This window comes from Littorina saxatilis, linkage group LG1 (assembly GCF_037325665.1).
Source record: "Littorina saxatilis isolate snail1 linkage group LG1, US_GU_Lsax_2.0, whole genome shotgun sequence".
Lineage (NCBI taxonomy): Eukaryota > Metazoa > Mollusca > Gastropoda > Littorinimorpha > Littorinidae > Littorina > Littorina saxatilis.
The window spans coordinates 75744580-75769133 of record NC_090245.1 but is presented as its reverse complement, the minus strand read 5'-3'; the positions used below and the strand labels follow the sequence as shown (position 1 = coordinate 75769133).

At 43.2% G+C, this 24554-nt stretch overlaps 2 protein-coding genes and 1 long non-coding RNA gene across 4 annotated transcripts in view; 1 reads left to right on the top strand and 2 right to left on the bottom strand.

Annotated features, from left to right (window-relative positions):
- LOC138979477 (uncharacterized) overlaps nucleotides 1-24554 on the bottom strand; it is a 98075-nt gene that overhangs the window by 44646 nt on the left and 28875 nt on the right. The gene's annotated exons all lie outside the window — the stretch shown is intronic.
- Nucleotides 486-5924, bottom strand: LOC138979235 (uncharacterized). Its single transcript, XM_070352007.1, has 4 exons — nucleotides 5719-5924; nucleotides 5029-5242; nucleotides 4178-4293; nucleotides 486-3737 (listed from the first exon to the last, which is right to left on the bottom strand). The coding sequence occupies exons 1-4, from the start codon at nucleotides 5765-5767 to the stop codon at nucleotides 3496-3498; spliced, it is 621 nt and encodes a 206-aa protein (XP_070208108.1). The 5' UTR covers nucleotides 5768-5924; the 3' UTR covers nucleotides 486-3495.
- Nucleotides 9761-24554, top strand: part of LOC138979442 (uncharacterized) — a 29944-nt gene continuing 15150 nt past the window's right edge. The window contains exons 1-3 of one of the 2 annotated variants that reach the window (XM_070352164.1): nucleotides 9761-10924; nucleotides 11175-11337; nucleotides 12747-12830. In XM_070352164.1, coding sequence (XP_070208265.1) covers nucleotides 10399-10924; nucleotides 11175-11337; nucleotides 12747-12830 — 773 coding nt within the window. In that variant the 5' untranslated portion in view covers nucleotides 9761-10398. The remainder of the gene's footprint in view (nucleotides 10925-11174; nucleotides 11338-12746; nucleotides 12831-24554) is intronic. The other variant, XM_070352173.1, reaches the window with a different exon arrangement.

Genomic DNA, 24554 nt, shown 5'->3' with positions numbered 1-24554 from the left:
AATCACAATCACAATCACAATCACCGCCTCACCTCGTGGTACTTGAAGCAATAATTATGTTGACGTTGATATACAAACACAGAGCATTATATCCAAGGGGCCACTAAATCACGCTTAAATAAACTCCTACCCGTTTTACACCACGTCAGAATGGCCCATGTATTGTATGCTTGTTATCTATTGCTCGTCATGAAAGTGTGAACTTACGTCGGATGACAGACGTATATGTAATCATCGTTAGGTGTGAATTACAACTGGCAAGACAGTACCACACTAATGCTTTTCATGAGCAGACTGTCACAGAGGTGTGATGCCAATCTCTCTCTCTCTCTCTCTCTCTCTCTCTCTCTCTCTCTCTCTCTCTCTCTCTCTCTCTCTCTCTCTCTCTCTCTCTCTCTCTCTCTCTCTCTCTCCGTCCGCCACAGAGGTGATGCGAACATCTGTCACACACACACACACACACACACACACACATGATCTATGCATTGAGACCATGCATATTTATTGCACCGTTGAACAAAATGGAAAACAAACAAAACTTGACTAAATGTAACAAAAACGTAGAGGAAAACAAACGTGCGAACAAGTGTGTTTTTATAAAATAACAAGTCGCGTAAGGCAAAATTACTACATTTAGTCAAGCTGTGGAACTCACAGAATGAAACTGAACGTAGTCCGCCGCTTGTGCAAAAGGCAGTGAAAGTGACGAGCCTGTTTGGCGCGGTAGCGGTTGCGCTGTGCTTCATAGCACGCTTTACTGTACCTCTCTTCGTTTTAACTTTCTGAGCGTGTTTTTAATCCAAACATATCATATCTATATGTTTTTGGAATCAGGAACCGAAAAGGAATAAGATGAAAGTGTTTTTAAATTGATTTCGAAAATTTAATTTTGATCATAATTTTTATATTTTTAATTTTCAGAGCTTGTTTTTAATTCAAATATAACATATTTATATGTTTTTGGAATCAGGAAATGATGAAGAATAAGATGAACGTAAATTTGGATCGTTTTATAAATTTTTTTTTTTTTTTACAATGTTCAGATTTTTAATGACCAAAGTCATTAATTAATTTTTAAGCCACCAAGCTGAAATGCAATACCGAAGTCAGGCCTTCGTCGAAGATTGCTTGGCCAAAATTTCAATCAATTTGATTGAAAAATGAGGGTGTGACAGTGAGCGAGTTTTCGCGAGGAACAGGGTTGAGCTACGGTAGGGTCACTGCGCATGTCTGGTTTTTTTCTTCGCGGAAACGCTGTTGGGTTGTGTCCAGTCGCGTCCCTTGCAACAAGATGGCGACAAGCGCGTTACGGATTCCATCGCTGTTGTTTTGAGATAATCGGTACATTTTGGTTAGTGTACTGTTTTATTGTTGATGTGAATGTAATGCCAAAACATCGAACTATCGATTCGAACGTCAATGAAGAAGTGAGCGTGAAAATCGAGCGCAAAACAGCCGGGTAAAAGTTCAGGGCGCTAAAGTACATTTGAGCCGAAATCGCACCCAAACTCCTGTTGACCTCATTTCTTCCCAAAATAAACATCACTGCTAAATAAAATGCATTAAAACCAAGACAGTATCCAACCCAGTATCCTTAATTTTTGAAAGGCTAAGTGATTTACAACAAATGTCTTCTCACAATCCGTAACTTTGTCAAAAAATATTTGCAGAAGTTTCTCACCTCGCCTTGGCAGCCATCTTGGAACTGGAGAGACCCTACGCAGGAACCAAGGTTGAACGTTGGTTAACCGGTGACGTCACTCCAGTCGTACCGGACCGAGTTTTTGCGACCTCCGGTTCAACTCGAGTCACCTTAGTTGACGCTAAAACTCGCTCAGTGCCGCCTCAACTTTTACAAAAAGCCGGATATGACGTCATCAAAGGTATTTATCGAAAAAAAGAAAAAAACGTCCGGGGATATCATTCCCAGGAACTCTCATGTAAAAGTTCATAAAGATCGGTCCAGTAGTTTGGTCTGAATCGCTCTACACACACACACGCACAGACACACACACACACACACACACATACACCACGACCCTCGTCTCGATTCCCCCTCTATGTTAAAACATTTAGTCAAAACTTGACTAAATGTAAAAATGGATTTCAATATCATTTGCTGTGCAATCACAAGTCATGTCATGTAGAAACACGTACGAACCTTGATCAAGTAGCCTTCAAGCACGTTTTTATCTGCTTCCTGCAAAAACTCCCGTATTTCATATCAAGTGAACAGGGCCGGACCCAGGGGGGGGTTCCAGGGGTTCCGGAACCCCACCCCTGGAAAAAGCATGTACCTTGCTTTGAGTGTTTTTTTTGTTTTTTTTTTAAATAAATTTTGTGTGTGTCTCTAACAAATTTTATTCAATGTGAAATCCGATGAGAAAAAGGTACCCCCCCCCCCCCCCCCCCCCACCAACTCACACTGACAGGCCTTAACCCTCAAAACAAGGCCCAGAATGCACCAGATTGCACAGATTTTAACCGTTTTTCAGAAATTTTCCGGGGGAGCTTGCCCCCGGACCCCCCTAGTTCGCGCACCTGCTTAGCAGGCGCGCGCTTGTGGCTTCGCCACTTCGCTGATTTGCCCCCCCAAAAAAGGAGGAACCCCCCCCCTTACAACTTATTTGGTCCGGCCCTGAGTGAATGTAGCCTGACACACGCAAACACTTTGTTCACGAACCGCTCAAATCGCAGAAGTGTTGTGCACACACTAATGAAGGTGCAGAAGGCAAAGGTAAAGCACAACATGAGGCAGGAATTATATTCCTGATTGAGTTCATTATGTATGAGATTCGCTAGTGCGCACGCATGCATGTTACTCATTATGAATTCGCCTATTGAGGGGAGGGTGTGTGTGTGATAAGATTCGACCCCTTAACTTGACACGAGTGAACAAGCTCGGGAGACGAGCTCGGTTACGATGGATTCACTGTCTGGTAGTTGTGTCCTTTTGATTACTTTATTTATATACTGTTTGTTTGTTGTCGGGTTTGTATGGGTTGTGGCCATGGACTCGAATATCCTTGCTTTTCCTTGGACAAATAGATTCACACGGGCTCCTGTCCACGTGTTTCCAACACACCCCTCGCTAGTGATTGGCCCCTCCAATGTTTGTCCGAGTAAAGGCAAGGGTATTCAATCTTTCGCAACCTATACAAATCCGTCACGAGAGCTATTTTCGAAATCCGTCTAATGATACGGATATAGGTTTTAAGAATCCCGTTCAGCTTTGAAACGCACTCCCCGACTGAGAGAGAAAATGTAAGTTTTACGCCCTCACGGCAAAGCCATTAATGGCATGTTACACGGGAAAAACCGGCTTTGTATGAAAATAAAAAATAAAAATGCAAGGGGGGGGGGGGGGGGGGATGTAGACAGCTGGCTGCCAGCTGCTAGAGGAGACCTGAAATGGGCTAGGGACCGGGTTGGGTCGTCTTGGGTCGCACACTCCGACTGACTCCGAACACACTCCGCGTCCGAAGAGCCCATCTTTTAAGCGTAGGAACGGTCGGGGCACGTATACTGCCCGGCGAACTTCAGGTAGTCGAGGCTGAAAGCAGTGGCATCAGCAGAACACTGGGGGATTTGATGCATCATGTTGCTGACACAGGTCAGCATGTTTCGTAAAGCCTGGCAGGCTCCCACGGTAGGACCTTCTGCTATGTAAGCGTTGAGGCACCCTAGCATCCCTCCAGAGTAGCCGTTAGCCCAGCAGGCCGTGCTCGCCTTCACAACTATATCGAAAATGTAAGTTGGGTTTAATAGTGCTATTCAAAATACTCATCTTCCTTAAAGACACAATCCTTATTAACGTTTTAACGATTCGACTCATCATCTCCGCAGCCGATCTGGACAGGCTTTTAGTCTTAAACGAAGTCCATTCAGATTGTCCAAAAATATGCCCTGCAGCAGTGTTGTTGTTGTTTGTTTGCTTGTTTGCTTTGTATGGTGTGTGTGTGTTTGTGTGTCAGTCGGTTTGTGTGTCACCCGGTTTGTGTGTCACCCGGTTTGTGTGTGTGTCGGTTTGTAAGTGTGTGTGTCCGTCTGTATCTGAATTTGTGTCGAGGTGTAGTATGTGTGCATGCGCGTTTACGTGTGCGCTTGTGTGTGCCGGCTTGGCAGTTTGTCAACGCATTTGAACAAAATATCAAAAAAGAATGTCAACTTCCTATACCTGCTTTGTGCCGACAGAAGAAGTTGAAAGTGGGCAGCCAGGGAGAAGCCGACTCATGGAGGCATAGTTGAAGCTGAGTGTCTCGCTTACACTGCTCAACGGCTGGCACAGCTGTGCTGAAAGAGTGAATTAAAGAATTAAAGACGTCTCAACATCGGCGACTGACCTCGTTCACACTGAACACACAAGAGAGAGAGAGAGAGAGAGAGAGAGAGAGGGCAGGAAGAGAGAGAGAGAGAGAGAGTGAGTGACAGAGAGAGAAAGAGGAGAGATTGAGAGAGAGAGAGGAGGGAGTTAGTGAGATAGAGCTAGAGACTAGAGAGACAGACAGACAGACAGACAGACAGAGAGAGAGACTAGAGAGAGAGAAGGGAGTTATAGTGAGAGAGGAGGAAGAGAGAGGAGGGAGGGAGTGAGACAGAAAGGGATAGAAGGTGAGAAAGATACCGTTTAATTGTATCTTGCCGATTTTTCCCCGACACTGAGCAGCAACAGCAGCGGCAAGACCGACAATACCACCATCACCGCCAACGGCCGAACAACTATGACGACAACTCGTGTTGTTCTACAAAAAACGGTCAGAACGACGTAGAGACATAATTAATTGAGCGTCATACAGACAGACATGTAGTTAAACAGAAAGAAAAGCCGGAAAGGGGAGAGAGAGAGAGAGAGAGAGAGAGAGAGAGAGAGAGAGAGAGAGAGACCGACAATGAGCAGCAACAGCAGCGGCAAGACCGACAATACCACCATCACCACCAACACCAACTATGACGACAACTCGTGTTGTTCGACGGAAAACGGTGAGAACGTCGTAGAGACATAATTCATTGAGCGTCATACAGACTTACTCGCAGACACTGTCGATAACGTTTGCCATCACTGTCATTTTGTGCTGGAGCATGGGATCGTAGTAGGGTCCAAAGAACCTTTCACACAGAATACACGCGTATCCGGATCCGCCCCCACTACTGCCGACTGCCACTCCATCCTCGACTTGTGGTGTTGGTGTTGTCGTCGTTGTTGTCGTTGTCGTTGGTGGTGGCAGTGTTGACACATGATAAGCTGTAATGATGTCAGAGTATAATTGCATGCGGATGCGTATTAAGTTTTATGGTTGAGTATAGGCCTACTGGCTGATGTCTGAATCATTATGAGCTGCAAACATAATTATATCAGGGTTAGTTTATATCTGTCAAGTTATAGGCCTAGTTCAATCGTTGTAATAAATGAGCACATAAATAGGCAGATCTTTATAAAGACTGACATAGGAAGAATGTTTGCTTGTCAATGTATACTAAGTCCGCGTATGCACGCGCATTGACACTCTGGCGCATTGGCACCCCCCCCCCCCCCACACACACACTTTTCTCTCTATCTCTCTCTCTTACTCACACATACACACGCACCTCTTATGCACTCACACACTTCCACGGCCTACCCATCAACACACACACACACACACTCACATACACACACACACTCACACACACCATCACACACACACACACACACACACACACACACACACACTAACTCACCTAGTCCAAGAAGAAGGAGAACAAGGGTACTCGAATCAATCTGTTTCATGTTGATGTGTGTAGCTTTTCATTCGCACAAAACTTGACTAACGAATGACCAGCGCACGACGAAGTGACATTCGCACAAACGTTTTACTCCACTTATATAGCGTCACAACGGATGATGTGCAAATTTAGGTGTGCTTGTTATCGACATCATGAAAGTCCGCGAACTTTCGCGTCCAAAGTAAATGCAATTGTTATTAGGTTTGAATTACAACTGGTTGGAAAGTACGCAATAGCGCTTTTCCCGGACCAAACTGTCACAGAGGTGTGTGTGTTGAACTTTCTCGACCTTTATCTCTCGCTCGGCACACATATCCTGCAAAAATAAGTATTTGTATGCTGAGGTTTCTGCACAAACATCCTGAAATGAGGTCATTGTTGTGTGACAAAGTGACTTGCGATCGTCTCATCCATGATTGTAATATTTAGTGAAAACTGATGCACTGAACAAAAACAAACATCGCCAGCGATCAAACAACGCGGACAATTTATGATATGACCTCTTCGTACGTTACGCGTTTTGAGCCCCCCACTCCCCCTTCCTCAACTCCCAAACGCTGTGTGCGGCTGTCAACTTCACAATAAACTATGCCTCTGTCTCTGTCTCTGTCTCTGATCATTGTTTGATGTTCATAATGCATTTTGAAATGTCATTTTGATTGTTGGACATGTTAATTATGTAAATTATACTGTACTTAGTTAATTAACTTCTAGATATGTCTTATCGTTATTGAGTTACCCTCAATGGGCGAGGGCCGGATGAAAAGAAACATGCTTGCATTGCTTATTCTGTCACCCTCCAAAAATAAAGTTCAGTTCAATTCAATGTAATTCAATTCTCACACACACACACACACACACACACACACACACACACACACACACACATGAAAATACACACACACACACATGCATGATGCACGCGCGGCACGCTCAGTCGCACGCACGCACGCGCTCGCCACCCCCCCCCCACACAGACACAGACACACACACACACAGACACAGACACACACACACACACACACACACACATACACTGTTTCTTTCAGTTTTCACTTCCTTTATTTCTGTTTCCATTTTCATTTTCAATACTTTATTGTCCAATCACTGGGAAATTCGGGTCGCTTCCACCCAGAGGAAAACTACCAGCACCAGTGGCGGATTTAGGGAGGGGGGGGGGGCTAAGGGGGCTCAGGCCCCCTTAAGTGGAAAAAGAGAGAGAGAGAGAGAGAGAGAGAGAAAGAGAGAGAGAGAGAGAGAGAGAGAGAGAGAGAGAGAGAGAGAGAGAGAGAGATGATTAAATGACAGTTTCTGAGCTCAGGTGGCCCTAGATTTCAGCATTTTGCATCCTTAAAAAACAAAATTCCGGGGGAGCATGCCCCCGGACCCCCCTAGCATGTTCAGGCGCTTCGCGCCCTCAATTAGGGCGCTTTGCGCCTTCAAGTTTGTGCAAAAAAGTTTGGGTGGGCACCAGCACAAACCAACAAAATGTTATGATCGTAAATGCATGGCCAATGAATCTAAGAACACAAACAATGGATAGATCTAATTGGAGAGTCTGCAAACGAGTCATTATACTTTTGAAATTCAATGAAAATCTGTTAGTCAATGAAGCAGATAGATCTATCCTTGCGATTGTTTTTGCAAGCAGATACATGTTTGAAGTTCTCTTATTCCGTTCTCATTCAACACATTGATATTTTGCATGATAAATTTCGTGCCGATGAGCTGAGCAAACAATCAAAATCAAGCAAGTGGTACATTCTTGGAGACAAAATTCAGTCACGGAACTGACAAACTGAAGAGAAAGAATCTAGCTTACTGCTACTATGCTCTGAGAGCATAGTCAGCTCATTCCGCTTTCATTGAGTAGGCATGCTGGGTATTTTCGTGTTTTCATAACCCACCGAACTCCGACATGGATTACAGGATCTTTTCCGTGCGCATTTGGTCTTGTGCTTGCGTGTACACACGAAGGGGGTTAAGTCACTAGCAGGTCTGCACATAAGTTGACCTGGGAGATCGGAAAAATCTCCACTCTTAACCCACCAGGCGGCAGCGACCGGGATTCGAACTCACGACCTCCCGATTAGGAGGCCGACGTCTTACCACCACGCCACTGCGCCCGGCTGCATGCCGAATCATTCCTGCTTTTGATTCCAATCATTCTAAATGATCTTAATACAAAAAAAATATACGAAAACGAGCTGATCGAAATGAGTAACATTGCACCTGCATAGACTGTACAGCAAAAGCGAAGGTCGTCTGCGACTGGAGATTTTGAAGGGCGAACAGCGGCGTTTCTTCACTCTCAGCGGTTGGCTTCCTCGGAAAAGTGAAAAGCGTGACTTGAAATCTAGCGAAAGCAACATTCTATCTTTCCGTTCAGGCGTAACGTTGTTTTTGTGTACAATCTCTGAAAATGTTATTTCGAAAAAGGCGGCCGTCATTATATTTTGGGGTTTCCGCCTTATGTTAAACCGGAACATATGTCGGAGAAGAAAACAAAATGGCAGCCCCCATGAGCTCCGAAAGGTCAAGCAAAAAAATCGTGATCCTGGATCCGCCCTTGAGCTCCAGAGTCGCGCTACCCGTGTGTGTGAATTTGTTTGTAACCATTTTTAGAGCTGTGCCTCGTTAGGTTGCGACAAAAATGCCTTTGAATACAAACTTGCAAAGAAATTTGCTCCGGAACTGCAATATAGGCCTATATAATGCATATGCCCTACCAAAGAATTCTAGCACTAAACCCAAAATCCGGCTGGAGGTGTCTTTTTTTTTTAATAGGTTTAGAAGAACAATTAGTAATTTTCATGGCACTCCGACCGTGTTCTTTTTCTAGTCACACCCCCCAAAGTCGTTGTTTTTTCGCGACGCAGCACCAGCAGTAAGATCCCTCCTTTACGAGGCCACGTGACCAAGACTTGTATGTCCTTCTTCTTTTTAAAATGACGTCAGGTCAAATATGTCGTCACGGATCGCACGTAAACAACGCGATCTTTGCAACTCTAGAAATATCCCCCTCGTTCTTTTACCAAACTTGTTTGGCGATGTGGAGTCCATGGTCATTTGAGTCGATGGCATTCGTATCTTGATTAATTGCTCCATGGACGAAGCATTTACATTTTGTATACCAGAGCGATCGTCTTTCTTTGGACATCTTTTTCCTCTGTGGTAACAAGCCCATTGCGGCAAAGCTTCGTGGATCTTCGTCATCAATCGAGTCCGTTCGAGTTAGTACTAAAGGCTGTGAAATGTCGGAAGAGTGAAGCCATTCACAACGAGAACATCGCGCTCGAATGTTTGGATGAGTTAGTTTGTGAGAGAGGGAGAAATCAAGTTCATGAAGTTATAGGATTCAAAATACCTTACCGAACACAGTCAAAAATTCAAAACTTTGAAGTCGCTGCAACTAGTAATATTGGAAATTTACCTTGAATAAGCCATGTCTGAGTCAAGTTAGTGCAGGGATCGCCTGAGACAGTTTGTTTATCAACAAGTCGTCTACACTTAACAGACGTTCATCCAGAGATCCAGTTGATCTTCACCCAGGCATCATTACGTTTATCCAGAGATTCAGTGGATCTTCATCCAGGCATCATTACGTTTATCCAGAGATTTAGTGGATCCTCACCCAGGCATCATTACGTTTATCCAGAGATTTAGTGGATCTTTACCCAGGGGTCATCAGTTTATACAGAAATCCAGGGGACCATCACCCAAGGACCGTCGATATCTTGAGTTCGGGATACTGTCTACGATCAATATCATCAAGATCGTCCACCAGAAGTTATCCAGGCAGCTCAAACCTTCGATCACCCGTCCGATTTGGATGATCGAAGTCGTCTTGTAGATCGCCCAGTACCCTCAATCACCTGAGATGTCCCAATTTTTCTTCGTGACTGGTCTGAATCACTGAGACACTCAGAGTCCATCTAGACCAGTTGCAAAGCCTTGCCCCCACCGCCCTAGCCCTCCCCCCCCCCCCCCCCCCATCCCACCCCGGGCCCCACCCGAGATTTTCTGGTAAAGAATTAGCCCTTGGATAGATTCACAATTGTCATATCCGAATCACCAACGTTTCCCAGTGAAAGGGATTTCCCAGTTCCAAACCAAAGCTCGAGGAAGAACTGGGGTGTTTAGCTTGGGAACAGTTTTACTAAAAGTCCCATCCGATACAATTAATTTGTTTCCATATCCGGGGTCGCCCCAATCACAGCTTGCCACAGAGGATGAAAGATTGAGCCTTGAATTGATTCAAGGGTGTCATTTGAGTCGCTTAGGCTTTGCCCTATCCGGGATTTCCGAGATTCTAATCAGAACGAGGTTGTAGGATTTGGACAAGACTCAAGAGTGTCATCCACATCGCCTAAGTTGCTCCTCAACAGAGATCGTCCAGATTCCAACCACAGCTTGTGAGAGAAGCTGAAAGGTTTAACCTTTAGACCAGCTTAATAAGTGTTATCTGAGTCACCCCAGTTTTCCCTGCAGCAGGGATCGCCAAGATTCCTTGCGGAGCTGAAAGCTTTAGACTTTACTGCTTTAAGCCAGCTTAAATAGTGTCATCTGGGTCACCTTGCTTGCAAGAGGAGAGATTTAGCATCAAGACAAACCGGAGCTTCTTACAGCTTATGCATGAGACCAACTTCGGGAGCGTCATCCGAGTCACCCAAGTTTTCCTTTACCTTGGATCGCTTAGATCCCAACCGAAAAGAGAGTCTAGCAGAGTCCAGACTGTCATCCGAGTCACCCAACCAGGTTCCGTGTAGCAGGGATCGCCCAGATCCCAGCCGGAAAGAGATTCTAGCAGAATCGAGACTGTCCTCGGAGTCACCCAACCAGGTTTCCTGTAGCAGGGATCGCCCAGATCCCAACCGGAGTTTGCCGGAGAGACTGGAGGGTCTAGCCTTGGACCAGATTCCCCCCAATACCAGAAAGGTGGGGGCCTCCTACTCCTCCACCACCTTCCACTACAACCGCCGCCAGGCTCAAATGCAATGCCGCCTGAGCGAGGAGCGCAAGCGACAGCAGGGAAGTTGGAGCAGCCCCCTGCAGCTGACCCCCACCAAGGGCAACTGGAACGTTATCTATCCAGACAACCTCGGGGACTCCACCTCTTTCAAGATGTCCATGATGGGCAACGCTTGTTCCCTTGGTGTAGGTTAACTGAGTGAGTGTGTGATTGGGGAGGTGTTTGTGTGTGTGTGTGTGTGTGTGTGTGTGTGTGTGTGCGTGCGTGCGTGCGCGTGTGCGGGTGTGTGTTGCGTGCATTTTTGCTTGCGTGTGTGCGTGTTTGTTCGTCAGTCTGTCGATCAATACGGCTACCGCACTCAATGTGTGTGTGTGTGTGTGCGTGTGTCTTTCGTGTGTGTTTGTGTGTGTGTGTGTGTGTGTGTGTGTATACCAGGTAGTGGAGGAAGACAGCGACGAGGAGCCAGAGCCGTACTGGCAGGACTGTGTCAAGCCAGACATGATGGAGCAGGAAAAATTGTGCACCCCAAACCGACGTCGCAGTGCTATTTCCTCCCTCACCTCTCAGCACAACAAGCACTGCCCCTGCAGTCACTGCGTTGGGTGAGCACATGATTGTCTGTCGGTCTGACGTCGTTCTCTCGGTCTGTCTGTCGGTCTGTGTGTGACGGGGTGGGTACCGTCGGATGGTGGATGAGTTACCACTACTGTTGCGACCCATCTCGTCATCGGCGCTTTTCCGGAAATGACCTGCGCTTTGTTGGAATTCCAACAATGGCCGCCATTGTAGGAATTCCAACTTTGCGCTAAGCGATTCTAGAAATGTACTGCGCGCATAGTGAGAATTCTGCTCTTTCTTAGAATGCGATGTAAAATGATACAAGTCATGATGGCCTATGATGATCCTTGTGTTTTAAAGTGATCAATGCTTAGTCTTGAAAAAGCAGATGCATTGTATAACGCACCAAACCAAACGCAAAAACACTTTTGATAACTTCGGCGGGCTGTAACAACACAGTTCAACGACCTATCCCACTCGACCAATACACCAATTTTACGTAATTTTTAACGTTTCAGATCTTACATTTTACAACAACGAAAACACAACAAGAGTGTTCCGATATAACTTTTCACTGGTAACTATCGATTGTAATAATGTTTTACTCAGTCTTACTGACTGGTTATATATATATTAAACTAACGCAGTCTCTCTGGGCTGCAGAGACACATCCCTTTACCGAGTAGGCTCTAATTGTCACTGCATGGTAATCTAGGTTCTTAAAACGTGATGTGCAAGTCTGTGCGCTATATTGATGTGATTGATTGTTGCAAAATGTTGATTCAAATTAAAGATGATTTCAGCCTGTTGTAACAAACTAACACTCTACTCTGAGAAGAAAAAAAATCATTGTGTTCAAAATAGATCGAGACAGCAGCAACTAGCTAGCTGCATGCGCGCGCTGAGTGTCACTGAGAGAATTGTTACACAGTGTACCCCCACACCCCCAATTCAAGACCTCCCCTGTATAAGACCTTGCTTTTTCATATACCTTATTCATGACCTGTGAAAAGGGTATACTTTGTTGTGCCAGTCGAAGGGTTGCCATTTCTAGAACGAGGCAGCTCGTTTCCGGAAATGCGGCGCTTTGTTGGAAATCAAATGAGGTTTCGGGAAATCACGATTATTCCAACTCTGCCCCGGATTCTTAGTTTGCGTCCAACACTACCACTACCACTTACCCACACGTGCGACCATTCCTCTACATGGTTTGTCAGGACTAGATCTGCCCTCGGCTCACGGCATCAATAAAAGCACTGCAGTCGTTTTATGGGATCATTGAATTTATTCCTCGTGTGAGGTTTATCTCATCACACAGTTAGTCGGTACTTCGGTCAGTCTAGCTTTTGTGCCCGGGACATAACGAGTGGCGAAGAATCTTATCTCGTCAATAACATAAGTGTGCCGCGTACGCTATCCACTAATTTATTGAAGACCTTGTTTGTACGGGCAGGAAAAAGGGAAAGAAAAGCAAGGGACTGTGTGCCTGTGCGGGACCTGACCAGAAGAACCGTTCTCATAATGCTACTCTCAGCAGGTATGTTCCATGAATGGTGTACAAAATGATAGGTGCGCGTACGTACACGCGACACACACACACACACACAAGCGCGCGCGCACGCACGCAAGCGGCACTGACGCAGTCGGCACTGACACTGAGGCACACGTACGCACACAAGAACGCACACACGGGACACGCACACATACACACACAAATATATATATATATATATACACACACACAGACATATAATACTCACACACACACACACGGGCCGTGACAGCAAACAGAACTCACTATGATAATCATCCTTATTCGCAAGCGCACGCATGCCATCACGCACGCACGCGCACACACACACACACACACACACAGATGCGAGAGCGCTCTGACTTGAGTGAGAGCGGGTGCTCAGTTTACCAGTTCATTGTTTCAAAGGGACGTAGCTGCGACGCATACAGTGCAGTTCCGTTTTCTTCACCCATTGCCTCCCCTTCTCCTTGCCGTACATGAAGTTGGAAAATTTATAGAAACCCTTCAGAATAATAAATCCATGGGGCCTGACAAAATCCCCCCGTCGTTGCTTAAATTATCCCTACCGTACATAGTGGAATCCCTAACGTATGTGTATAATCTTTGCATTGAACAAAATATTTTTCCTGATGCATTTAAAACGGCAAATGTCGTTCCACTTCCTAAAAATAAAGATGCGTCTGACCCAAATAACTTCAGGCCAATTTCATTGCTTCCTATTTTATCAAAGCCTTTAGAGAAGCACATCCAGAAGAATCTTCTGAACTACATGGAAAGGTGCAAATTATTTCACAACTTTCAATCTGGGTTTCGTCCGAAACATTCCTGTAGTACAGCTCTTTCATCACTATGTGATAACTGGCTATCGGCAATTAATCGTTCGGACATATCAGGGGCTGTATTTCTTGATTTTAAGAAAGCTTTTGATCTCGTAGATCACACATTACTTTTACATAAACTCGCATTGTACGTGAACAATCCCGCAACGTGTTCATTCTTTAAATCATAATTTTGTCCGCAACAGAACACAGTATGTTTCTATAAACGGTAAAACCTCTCCCAAAGGATGTTTAAAGAGTGGAGTGCCCCAGGGGTCAGTTTTAGGGCCTATTTTGTTTTGTGTATTCATTAATGACCTCTCCCTTCATATATCTAATTCAAAAATTAAAACGGAATTTTTTGCAGATAATTCGACGCTTCACACTAGCTATTGGACTGTTCAAGAAATTGAAGTTTCCTTACAGTCTAGTCTGAATGAAGTCAACAATTGGTGTAACCAGAATTTTATGATAGTGCACCCAGTGTCACGTTTCACTATACATGATCACAGAAGGTGATTATGAACGGTTAGTTACTGCTAACTAACTAACCACACCACGATTCACACTCGCAGTCATACAAATAGATAGAATCAACAAAAATATAAGTTTCAGACGCCTGTTTATATACGAACTCGCCACCTCCCTCGAGACTTATAGGTCACTGACAAAAATGCCAGTTAAGGTTTAGAAAATGATAATAACACGCTGATCCCGTGTATAGATAGGAAAGTTACTGATCTGCCAAAAGCGCTGGTTAATGCAGGTGTCACACACCCCACGTTGTCACCACTCAAATGAAATCATAAATATAAAAGATGACTAGGTGGTATACAGGGTGCAATGAACATGGTGCACTTAGCTTTCTGCCACTGAGTGGGCGACCCGTAAATAGTCTATCTCCACAACTGCTCCGTTGAATGAAGTGCCGGCTGGCGTGGAAACGAAGCAGGGATTAGTGGAGATATCAGGCGCCTCACTCAGTCGCTGAAGGTCCTCCCCGTAGTCTACCAGAAATAGTAGAAATGTAGCTGGTAGGACGACGACAGCGACAGCAAATCACCTGAACACCAGGTTACCAGGTTACAGCATCACCGCTCCGCGAAGATAAGTCGGTAGACGTAAGTACCGCTGAATCCCGCGTAGACAGGTAAAAATAGGCAGGCTGCAACAAAAAGCATTGGTGCACTAAACATTCCACGCAACCCTTCACCCTCCACCTTCAAACATGTCACCTTTCATATTTCATCGAGCACGTGGCCTGCACAAACGAACTTTAAAAACAACAAATCAGCTATTTAGCTTCCTTCTCTCCATATCTGCAAAAACCATGATTATTACAACAAGACAAAAACACCAATCACGACCTCTTAATTTAAATCTTTCTCTGGAATCACAACCTGTTCAGCAGGTAACGGAACATCGTGTTTTGGGTGTGATAGTCGATCAAGAATTAAAATGGCAATCTCATGTACATTATATTTGTCAAAAAGTATCCAAGAATTTGTTTCTGCTATCAAAGTTAAAGCAATATGTCGATATCGCAACACTAAAACTATTTTATCATGCCCACATCTTATCCCATATTAATTACGCATTGAGTCTTTAGGATGGCGTCTCTGATATTCACACAGTGATGTTCCGAGGCGTCGGTCATCGGTCATAGACCGATTTAGGTTGTAAAATGACCGATTGCAAACACCTCTGCCCCGTCAAATGTCCGATCCGATCGCGAAGTCAGCGGTCATTGTCCGATAGTATTTACGTCTAGAGCGGTCACTGCAAGAAGAATCTGTACAAACTGAAGTATCAAACCCCGTTAAAACGAGTTCGAATCGGGGCCTACTTGAACTTCAATTTTCACTCTCGGTCAAACAATAACACAAGGGACGCAACTCTCGACCGAACAATATTACAAGAGCCACAACTCTCGCTACTTTTGACAGCGACACTTTACTTCCGCCGCCACATTTCTGCAAAGATGCCGCCGAAGAAAAAGGTTTGCGTGGGAAAAGGGCAGACACTTCGGCCCCGTCGGAGACTGAAGCCTCAGAAGGTGAGCCAATAGATCTACAACCTCAGGAAGAGACGCAGGAAGAGACGCAAGAAACGAAAGTAGGGGCGACCAGAAAGTTTGTGCAGAGCTGGTTTTCTATGTTCCCTTGGCTCAGCTACAGCAAAGAAAAAGAACTGATGTTCTGCACCATTTGTCAGGAGGATGGCGTTGCCTCAAACTCGTTCACTGTTGGTTGCAGCAACTTTCGCAAATCCGCACTGGCATCTAAAAAGGTTAGGTGCCATGATTGGTTCGCTTGATCTGAATGTCCTATTGTTTTTTTGTAGTCAGGACATGATGTCCTATTAGTTTTTTGATTCAGGACATTTTGTCCTGTTGCCCTCCAGTCCTAGGAACATCACTGTTCACATGAAAAAATTAAACTCTCTACATCGTCGGGCAGCTAAAATCATGTTAAATGGTCCACAATTATCAGCTGATTTGAAGTTAAAGAATCTAAACTACCTCAGTGCCGCTAGTTAAACAGTTACAGTTTAATAAGACTGTAATGATGTACAAAGTATATCATGGCGAAGTGCCCAACTATATTCAGGACCTATTTCACAGAGTCACCGAAAGGTACGGGTCTATCAATTTTCTACCACCAATACCCAGGATTGATCTGTTCAAAACTAGTCAAGCCTTCTCTGGCTCTATGGTGTGGAACTCCATTCCGTCTGTAATAAGATCATTAACCTCACTAAAGCGTTTTAGACAAGCTCTGAATAAACATTATATGTCTACCTAGATGGCTACTAGTCTTAAAGGCACAGTAAGCCTCCCGTAAACCATCACAGAGCTCCCCGAGCGTCTACATACAGTACAGGCATACTTCCATTTGAACGCTCACCGAACGGGAACATCCTGGCTGCTTTCTGTCGAGCGTGAGAAATTTTCAAAGAATTTATTTTCGTGGACTTGGTCTTCTACAACAATGGCGCCTCGTTTTGGTGCTGGACGGCTGTTATGAATATTCAATACCGGAAATCACGCCCGGACAGTAAGCCTCCCGTAAACCATCACAGATACTGTCAGGCTTTTACACACAGTACAAACACCCTTCCATTTGAACGCTCACCAAACGGGAACATCCTAGGTGCCCTACGTAAAGAGCGAGCAATTTTTGGCTCACGTAAGTGTAGCCTATGCGATGATAAACTTTGTCTGTCTGTGCGTGCGTGCGTGCGTGCGTGCGTATGTATGTATGTATGTATGTATGTATGTCTGTGGTAGAAACTTTAACATTTGAAGACGTCATATTACATTGACGTCACATTATGACGTACGAGGGTTAGACGTCACGCGATGGAATTACTGAAAGTCTCGGTGATTGTTATTTTGAGCGGGCCGAGACTATTTGGCAGTCGTGTCCATGTCAGTAGGCTACATGCAGACAGACAGATCTAGATCTAGTGTCTCGCTTTCTTGCACAGTTTCACCTATGCTCTTTATCTGTGTGTGTGTGTGCGTGTGTGTGTGTGTGTGTGTGTGTGTGTGTGTGTGTGTGTGTGTGTGTGCGTGTGTGTGTGTGTGCGTGTGTGTGTGTGTGTGTGTGTGTGTGTGTGTGTGTGTGTGTACTGTGTGTGTGTGTGACGGAGTGATTGAGTTTGTGTTACTGTTTGTCGATTTCTTACGTGAGCCTTGAAGGCTTCGCCTCTTGTTAAAAAATTAATTTTGCAGATTGTCTCGAACACTTTTTGGACCCATCCTCAAGTAGCTGTCAACAATTGGCAAAGCTTTATGAATTACAAAAATATGTTCTTTATTACATGTATTATGTGGAATTTATGTTGCGATTTTTCATCATCATCATCAACATCATCATCATCATTATCATCATCAATCATCATCATCATCATCATCATCATCATCATCATCATCATCATCATCATCATCTTCATCATTTACACCATATAATCATTGTAAGCATTAGTGTAAACGTTGGTATTGTGTGAATTCTACCGTCGATCACTTTACATGTGTAACCTCAATTAACATGTTGCATGTTTCGCTTTTGATTTGTATGTTGCTTACTTTGTCATTTTGTTGTTTGTGTTTGTTTGCTTGTTTGCTTACTTGTCGATGGTTTGCTGGGTCGTTCGTTTAATTTGTTTATTTGTCATGTTGCTTTATATTGTTTATCATTTATTAGACTCGTCGCGATATAACCTTCGTGGTTGAAAACGACGTTAAACACCAAATAAAGAAAGAAAAATTTATTAGACATTTGTATTAGAAGTAAGGACCGGTTGTAAGAAAAGGCGTCGCCATAAACCTCTATCCTTGAAAAATAAAGTTCCATCATCATCATCATCATCTCTCCCTCTCTGTCTCTCTATCTCTCTGTCTCTGTCTCTCTCTCTCTCTCTCTCTTTTATTTTATATATATATATATAATAATATATATATATTTTTTTTTTTTACTGTCATGCTTATCTTTTGTAATTGTTTTACGTGTGTATATATATGTATTTAAAGTGTAACTAAACAGACATTTTGAAGTGTCAGCTTTACTGAATTGCTTTATGTTTTGTCCAAGTATAGACCTGTAGAAGCGATACTGGACGATTTTTCCAACGTTTACTGTGTTTTCTGATTTACTACGATTTTTTAAAAGTGCTGGACCCATTTCAGATTTACCTGCTTATCTGTTCTTGATTTGATACTTCCAAAGAACAAGTGGTACTTTGAGTTCCGGTTTTATGTTTTAACCAATCAGAATTTGGTTCCTAAATAAAATCGTCTGCTGCCTGTCCCAGCAGAGTCGGCAACAAGCACTGCTTGCCACATGTGTGATGTTACCAACAGAAATTATGGCAATCCGAATGGTGCAAAAGTCCCTTTTAGCTCTTGATGTCTAAATAACACATTATTTAGCTAAATAACGCGTTATTTAGCTAAACAATGCTTTATTTAGCTATATCATGCATTATTTAGCTAAATAATGCATTGTTTAAATTAAACAATGCATTATTTACAGATACAGAAAAAAGAGAGCCCAGAGCACTAAATAATGCATTGTTTAGCATAAATAAGAGATTGTGTTTGTAAATAACTCATTATTTATAAATAATTACGCGTTTTCTCTAAACAATATATTATATGTAAATAAAGTGTTATTTAAATAAATAAAATATTATTTAGATAAATAAAATAGTATTTATTTAAATAAAATATTATTTAGATAAATAAAATATTATATGTAAATAAAATATTATTTATCTAAATAAAATATTATTTATCTAAATAAAATATTATTTAGATAAATAATTTATTATTTAGATAAATAATTTATTATTTACTGTTTTTGCCTTGAAATAGTATTATTACACTAAATAATGCTTTATATAGCTATATAATAGGTTTCCGCTATATAATTCATGATTTGGTAAATAATACATTATATACCGTAAATAAAATATTATATACCGTAAACAATTCATTGTTTAGCGCATCGCGAAGCCGTTTTTTCTCTTGTTGTTTTTTTTCCACGTGTTTCCGTGGATCCACGAGAGCTCTGTTGATTCTCAAACTGACCAATCAGACAACTAGCATCTGTACACTAATTAAAGTCCCATTGTTGAGTGTGACGAAAACTCGTGGTGACGATTTTAAAACATGTTGGGTCACGCATGGTCCAATCTTACATGGTCCAATCTTACATGGTCCAACCTTACATGGTCCAACCTTACATGGTCCAATCTTACATGGTCCCATCTTACATGGTCCAACCTTACATGGTTCAACCTTACATGGTCCAATCTTACATGGTCCAATCTTGCATGGTCCAATCTTACATGGTCCAACCTTGCATGGTCCAACCTTGCATGGTCCAATCTTACATGGTCCAACCTTACATGGTCCAACCTTACATGGTCCAACCTTACATGGTCCAACCTTACATGGTCCAATCTTACATGGTCCAATCTTGCATGGTCCAATCTTACATGGTCCAACCTTACATGGTCCAACCTTACATGGTCCAATCTTACATGGTCCAACCTTACATGGTCCAATCTTACATGGTCCAACCTTACATGGTCCAACCTTACATGGTCCAATCTTACATGGTCCAACCTTACATGGTCCAACCTTACATGGTCCAATCTTGCATGGTCCAATCTTGCATGGTCCAACTTTACATGGTCCAATCTTACATGGTCCAACCTTACATGGTCCAACCTTACATGGTCCAATCTTACATGGTCCAATCTTACATGGTCCAACCTTACATGGTTCAACCTTACATGGTCCAATCTTACATGGTCCAATCTTGCATGGTCCAATCTTACATGGTCCAACCTTGCATGGTACAACCTTACATGGTCCAACCTTACATGGTCCAACCTTACATGGTCCAACCTTACATGGTCCAATCTTACATGGTCCAACCTTACATGGTCCAACCTTGCATGGTCCAATCTTACATGGTCCAACCTTACATGGTCCAACCTTACATGGTCCAACCTTACATGGTCCAATCTTACATGGTCCAACCTTACATGGTCCAACCTTACATGGTCCAATCTTACATGGTCCAATCTTGCATGGTCCAATCTTGCATGGTCCAATCTTACATGGTCCAATCTTACATGGTCCAACCTTGCATGGTCCAACCTTACATGGTCCAACCTTACATGGTCCAACCTTACATGGTCCAATCTTGCATGGTCCAATCTTGCATGGTCCAACCTTGCATGGTCCAATCTTACATGGTCCAACCTTACATGGTCCAACCTTACATGGTCCAATCTTACATGGTCCAACCTTGCATGGTCCAACCTTGCATGGTCCAATCTTACATGGTCCAATCTTACATGGTCCAACCTTACATGGTCCAACCTTACATGGTCCAATCTTACATGGTCCAACCTTACATGGTCCAACCTTACATGGTCCAATCTTACATGGTCCAACCTTACATGGTCCAACCTTACATGGTCCAATCTTACATGGTCCAATCTTGCATGGTCCAATCTTGCATGGTCCAATCTTACATGGTCCAACCTTGCATGGTCCAACCTTACATGGTCCAACCTTACATGGTCCAATCTTACATGGTCGAACCTTGCATGGTCCAACCTTACATGGTCCAACCTTACATGGTCCAACCTTACATGGTCCAATCTTACATGGTCCAACCTTACATGGTCCAACCTTACATGGTCCAATCTTACATGGTCCAATCTTACATGGTCCAACCTTACATGGTTCAACCTTACATGGTCCAATCTTACATGGTCCAATCTTGCATGGTCCAATCTTACATGGTCCAACCTTGCATGGTCCAATCTTACATGGTCCAACCTTACATGGTCCAACCTTGCATGGTCCAATCTTACATGGTCCAACCTTACATGGTCCAATCGTGCATGGTCCAACCTTACATGGTCCAATCTTACATGGTCCAACCTTACATGGTCCAATCTTACATGGTCCATATATATTATTGGACCATGTAAGATTGGACCATGCAAGGTTGGACCATGTAAGGTTGGACCATGTAAGATTGGACCATGTAAGGTTGGACCATGTAAGGTTGGACCATGTAAGATTGGACCATGCAAGGTTGGACCATGCAAGATTGGACCATGCAAGATTGGACCATGTAAGATTGGACCATGTAAGGTTGGACCATGTAAGGTTGGACCATGTAAGATTGGACCATGTAAGGTTGGACCATGTAAGGTTGGACCATGTAAGGTTGGACCATGTAAGATTGGACCATGCAAGGTTGGACCATGCAAGGTTGGACCATGTAAGATTGGACCATGCAAGATTGGACCATGTAAGATTGGACCATGTAAGGTTGAACCATGTAAGGTTGGACCATGTAAGATTGGACCATGTAAGATTGGACCATGTAAGGTTGGACCATGTAAGGTTGGACCATGTAAGATTGGACCATGTAAGGTTGGACCATGTAAGGTTGGACCATGCAAGGTTGGACCATGTAAGGTAAGGTTGGACCATGTAAGATTGGACCATGTAAGGTTGGACCATGTAAGGTTGGACCATGTAAGGTTGGACCATGTAAGATTGGACAATGTAAGATTGGACCATGTAAGGTTGGACCATGTAAGGTAAGGTTGGACCATGTAAGATTGGACCATGTGAGATTGGACCATGCAAGGTTGGACCATGTAAGGTTGGACCATGTAAGATTGGACCATGTAAGATTGGACCATGCAAGGTTGGACCATGTAAGGTTGGACCATGTAAGATTGGACCATGTAAGGTTGGACCATGTAAGGTTGGACCATGTAAGGTTGGACCATGTAAGATTGGACCATGTAAGATTGGACCATGTAAGGTTGGACCATGCAAGGTTGGACCATGTAAGATTGGACCATGCAAGATTGGACCATGTAAGATTGGACCATGTAAGGTTGGACCATGTAAGATTGGACCATGTAAGGTTGGACCATGTAAGGTTGGACCATGTAAGGTTGGACCATGCAAGATTGGACCATGTAAGATTGGACCATGCAAGGTTGGACCATGCAAGGTTGGACCATGTAAGATTGGACCATGCAAGATTGGACCATGTAAGGTTGAACCATGTAAGGTTGGACCATGTAAGATTGGACCATGTAAGATTGGACCATGTAAGGTTGGACCATGTAAGGTTGGACCATGTAAGATTGGACCATGTAAGGTTGGACCATGTAAGATTGGACCATGTAAGGTTGGACCATGCAAGATTGGACCATGCAAGATTGGACCATGTAAGATTGGACCATGTAAGGTTGGACCATGTAAGGTTGGACCATGTAAGACTGGACCATGTAAGGTTGGACCATGTAAGGTTGGACCATGTAAGGTTGGACCATGTAAGATTGGACCATGCAAGATTGGACCATGTAAGATTGGACCATGTAAGGTTGAACCATGTAAGGTTGGACCATGTAAGATTGGACCATGTAAGGTTGGACCATGTAAGGTTGGACCATGCAAGATTGGACCATGTAAGGTTGGACCATGCAAGGTTGGACCATGCAAGGTTGGACCATGCAAGGTTGGACCATGTAAGATTGGACCATGCAAAATTGTACCATGTAAGGTTGAACCATGTAAGGTTGGACCATGTAAGATTGGACCATGTAAGGTTGGACCATGTAAGGTTGGACCATGTAAGATTGGACCATGCAAGGTTGGACCATGTAAGATTGGACCATGTAAGGTTGGACCATGCAAGATTGGACCATGCAAGATTGGACCATGTAAGATTGGACCATGTAAGGTTGGACCATGTAAGGTTGGACCATGTAAGATTGGACCATGTAAGGTTGGACCATGTAAGGTTGGACCATGTAAGATTGGACCATGCAAGATTGGACCATGTAAGATTGGACCATGTAAGGTTGAACCATGTAAGGTTGGACCATGTAAGATTGGACCATGTAAGGTTGGACCATGTAAGGTTGGACCATGTAAGATTGGACCATGCAAGGTTGGACCATGTAAGGTTGGACCATGTAAGATTGGACCATGTAAGGTTGGACCATGTAAGGTTGGACCATGTAAGGTTGGACCATGTAAGGTTGGACCATGTAAGATTGGACCATGCAAGGTTGGACCATGCAAGGTTGGACCATGTAAGATTGGACCATGCAAGATTGGACCATGTAAGGTTGGACCATGTAAGGTTGGACCATGTAAGATTGGACCATGCAAGGTTGGACCATGCAAGATTGGTCCATGCAAGATTGGACCATGTAAGATTGGACCATGTAAGGTTGGACCATGTAAGGTTGGACCATGTAAGATTGGACCATGTAAGGTTGGACCATGTAAGGTTGGACCATGTAAGATTGGACCATGCAAGGTTGGACCATGCAAGGTTGGACCATGTAAGATTGGACCATGCAAGATTGGACCATGTAAGATTGGACCATGTAAGGTTGAACCATGTAAGGTTGGACCATGTAAGATTGGACCATGTAAGATTGGACCATGTAAGGTTGGACCATGTAAGATTGGACCATGTAAGGTTGGACCATGCAAGATTGGACCATGCAAGATTGGACCATGTAAGATTGGACCATGTAAGGTTGGACCATGTAAGGTTGGACCATGTAAGATTGGACCATGTAAGGTTGGACCATGTAAGGTTGGACCATGTAAGGTTGGACCATGTAAGATTGGACCATGTAAGATTGGACCATGCAAGATTGGACCATGTAAGATTGGACCATGTAAGGTTGAACCATGTAAGGTTGGACCATGTAAGATTGGACCATGTAAGATTGGACCATGTAAGATTGGACCATGTAAGATTGGACCATGCGTGACCCAACATGTTTTAAAATCGTCACCACGAGTTTTCGTCACACTCAACAATGGGACTTTAATTAGTGTACAGATGCTAGTTGTCTGATTGGTCAGTTTGAGAATCAACAGAGCTCTCGTGGATCCACGGAAACACGTGGAAAAAAACAACAAGAGAAAAAACGGCTTCGCGATGCGCTAAACAATGAATTGTTTACGGTATATAATATTTTATTTACGGTATATAATGTATTATTTACCAAATCATGAATTATATAGCGGAAACCTATTATATAGCTATATAAAGCATTATTTAGTGTAATAATACTATTTCAAGGCAAAAACAGTAAATAATAAATTATTTATCTAAATAATAAATTATTTATCTAAATAATAAATTATTTATCTAAATAATATTTTATTTAGATAAATAATATTTTATTTAGATAAATAATATTTTATTTACATATAATATTTTATTTATCTAAATAATATTTTATTTAGATAAATAATATTTTATTTATCTAAATAATATTTTATTTATTTAAATAACACTTTATTTACATATAATATATTGTTTAG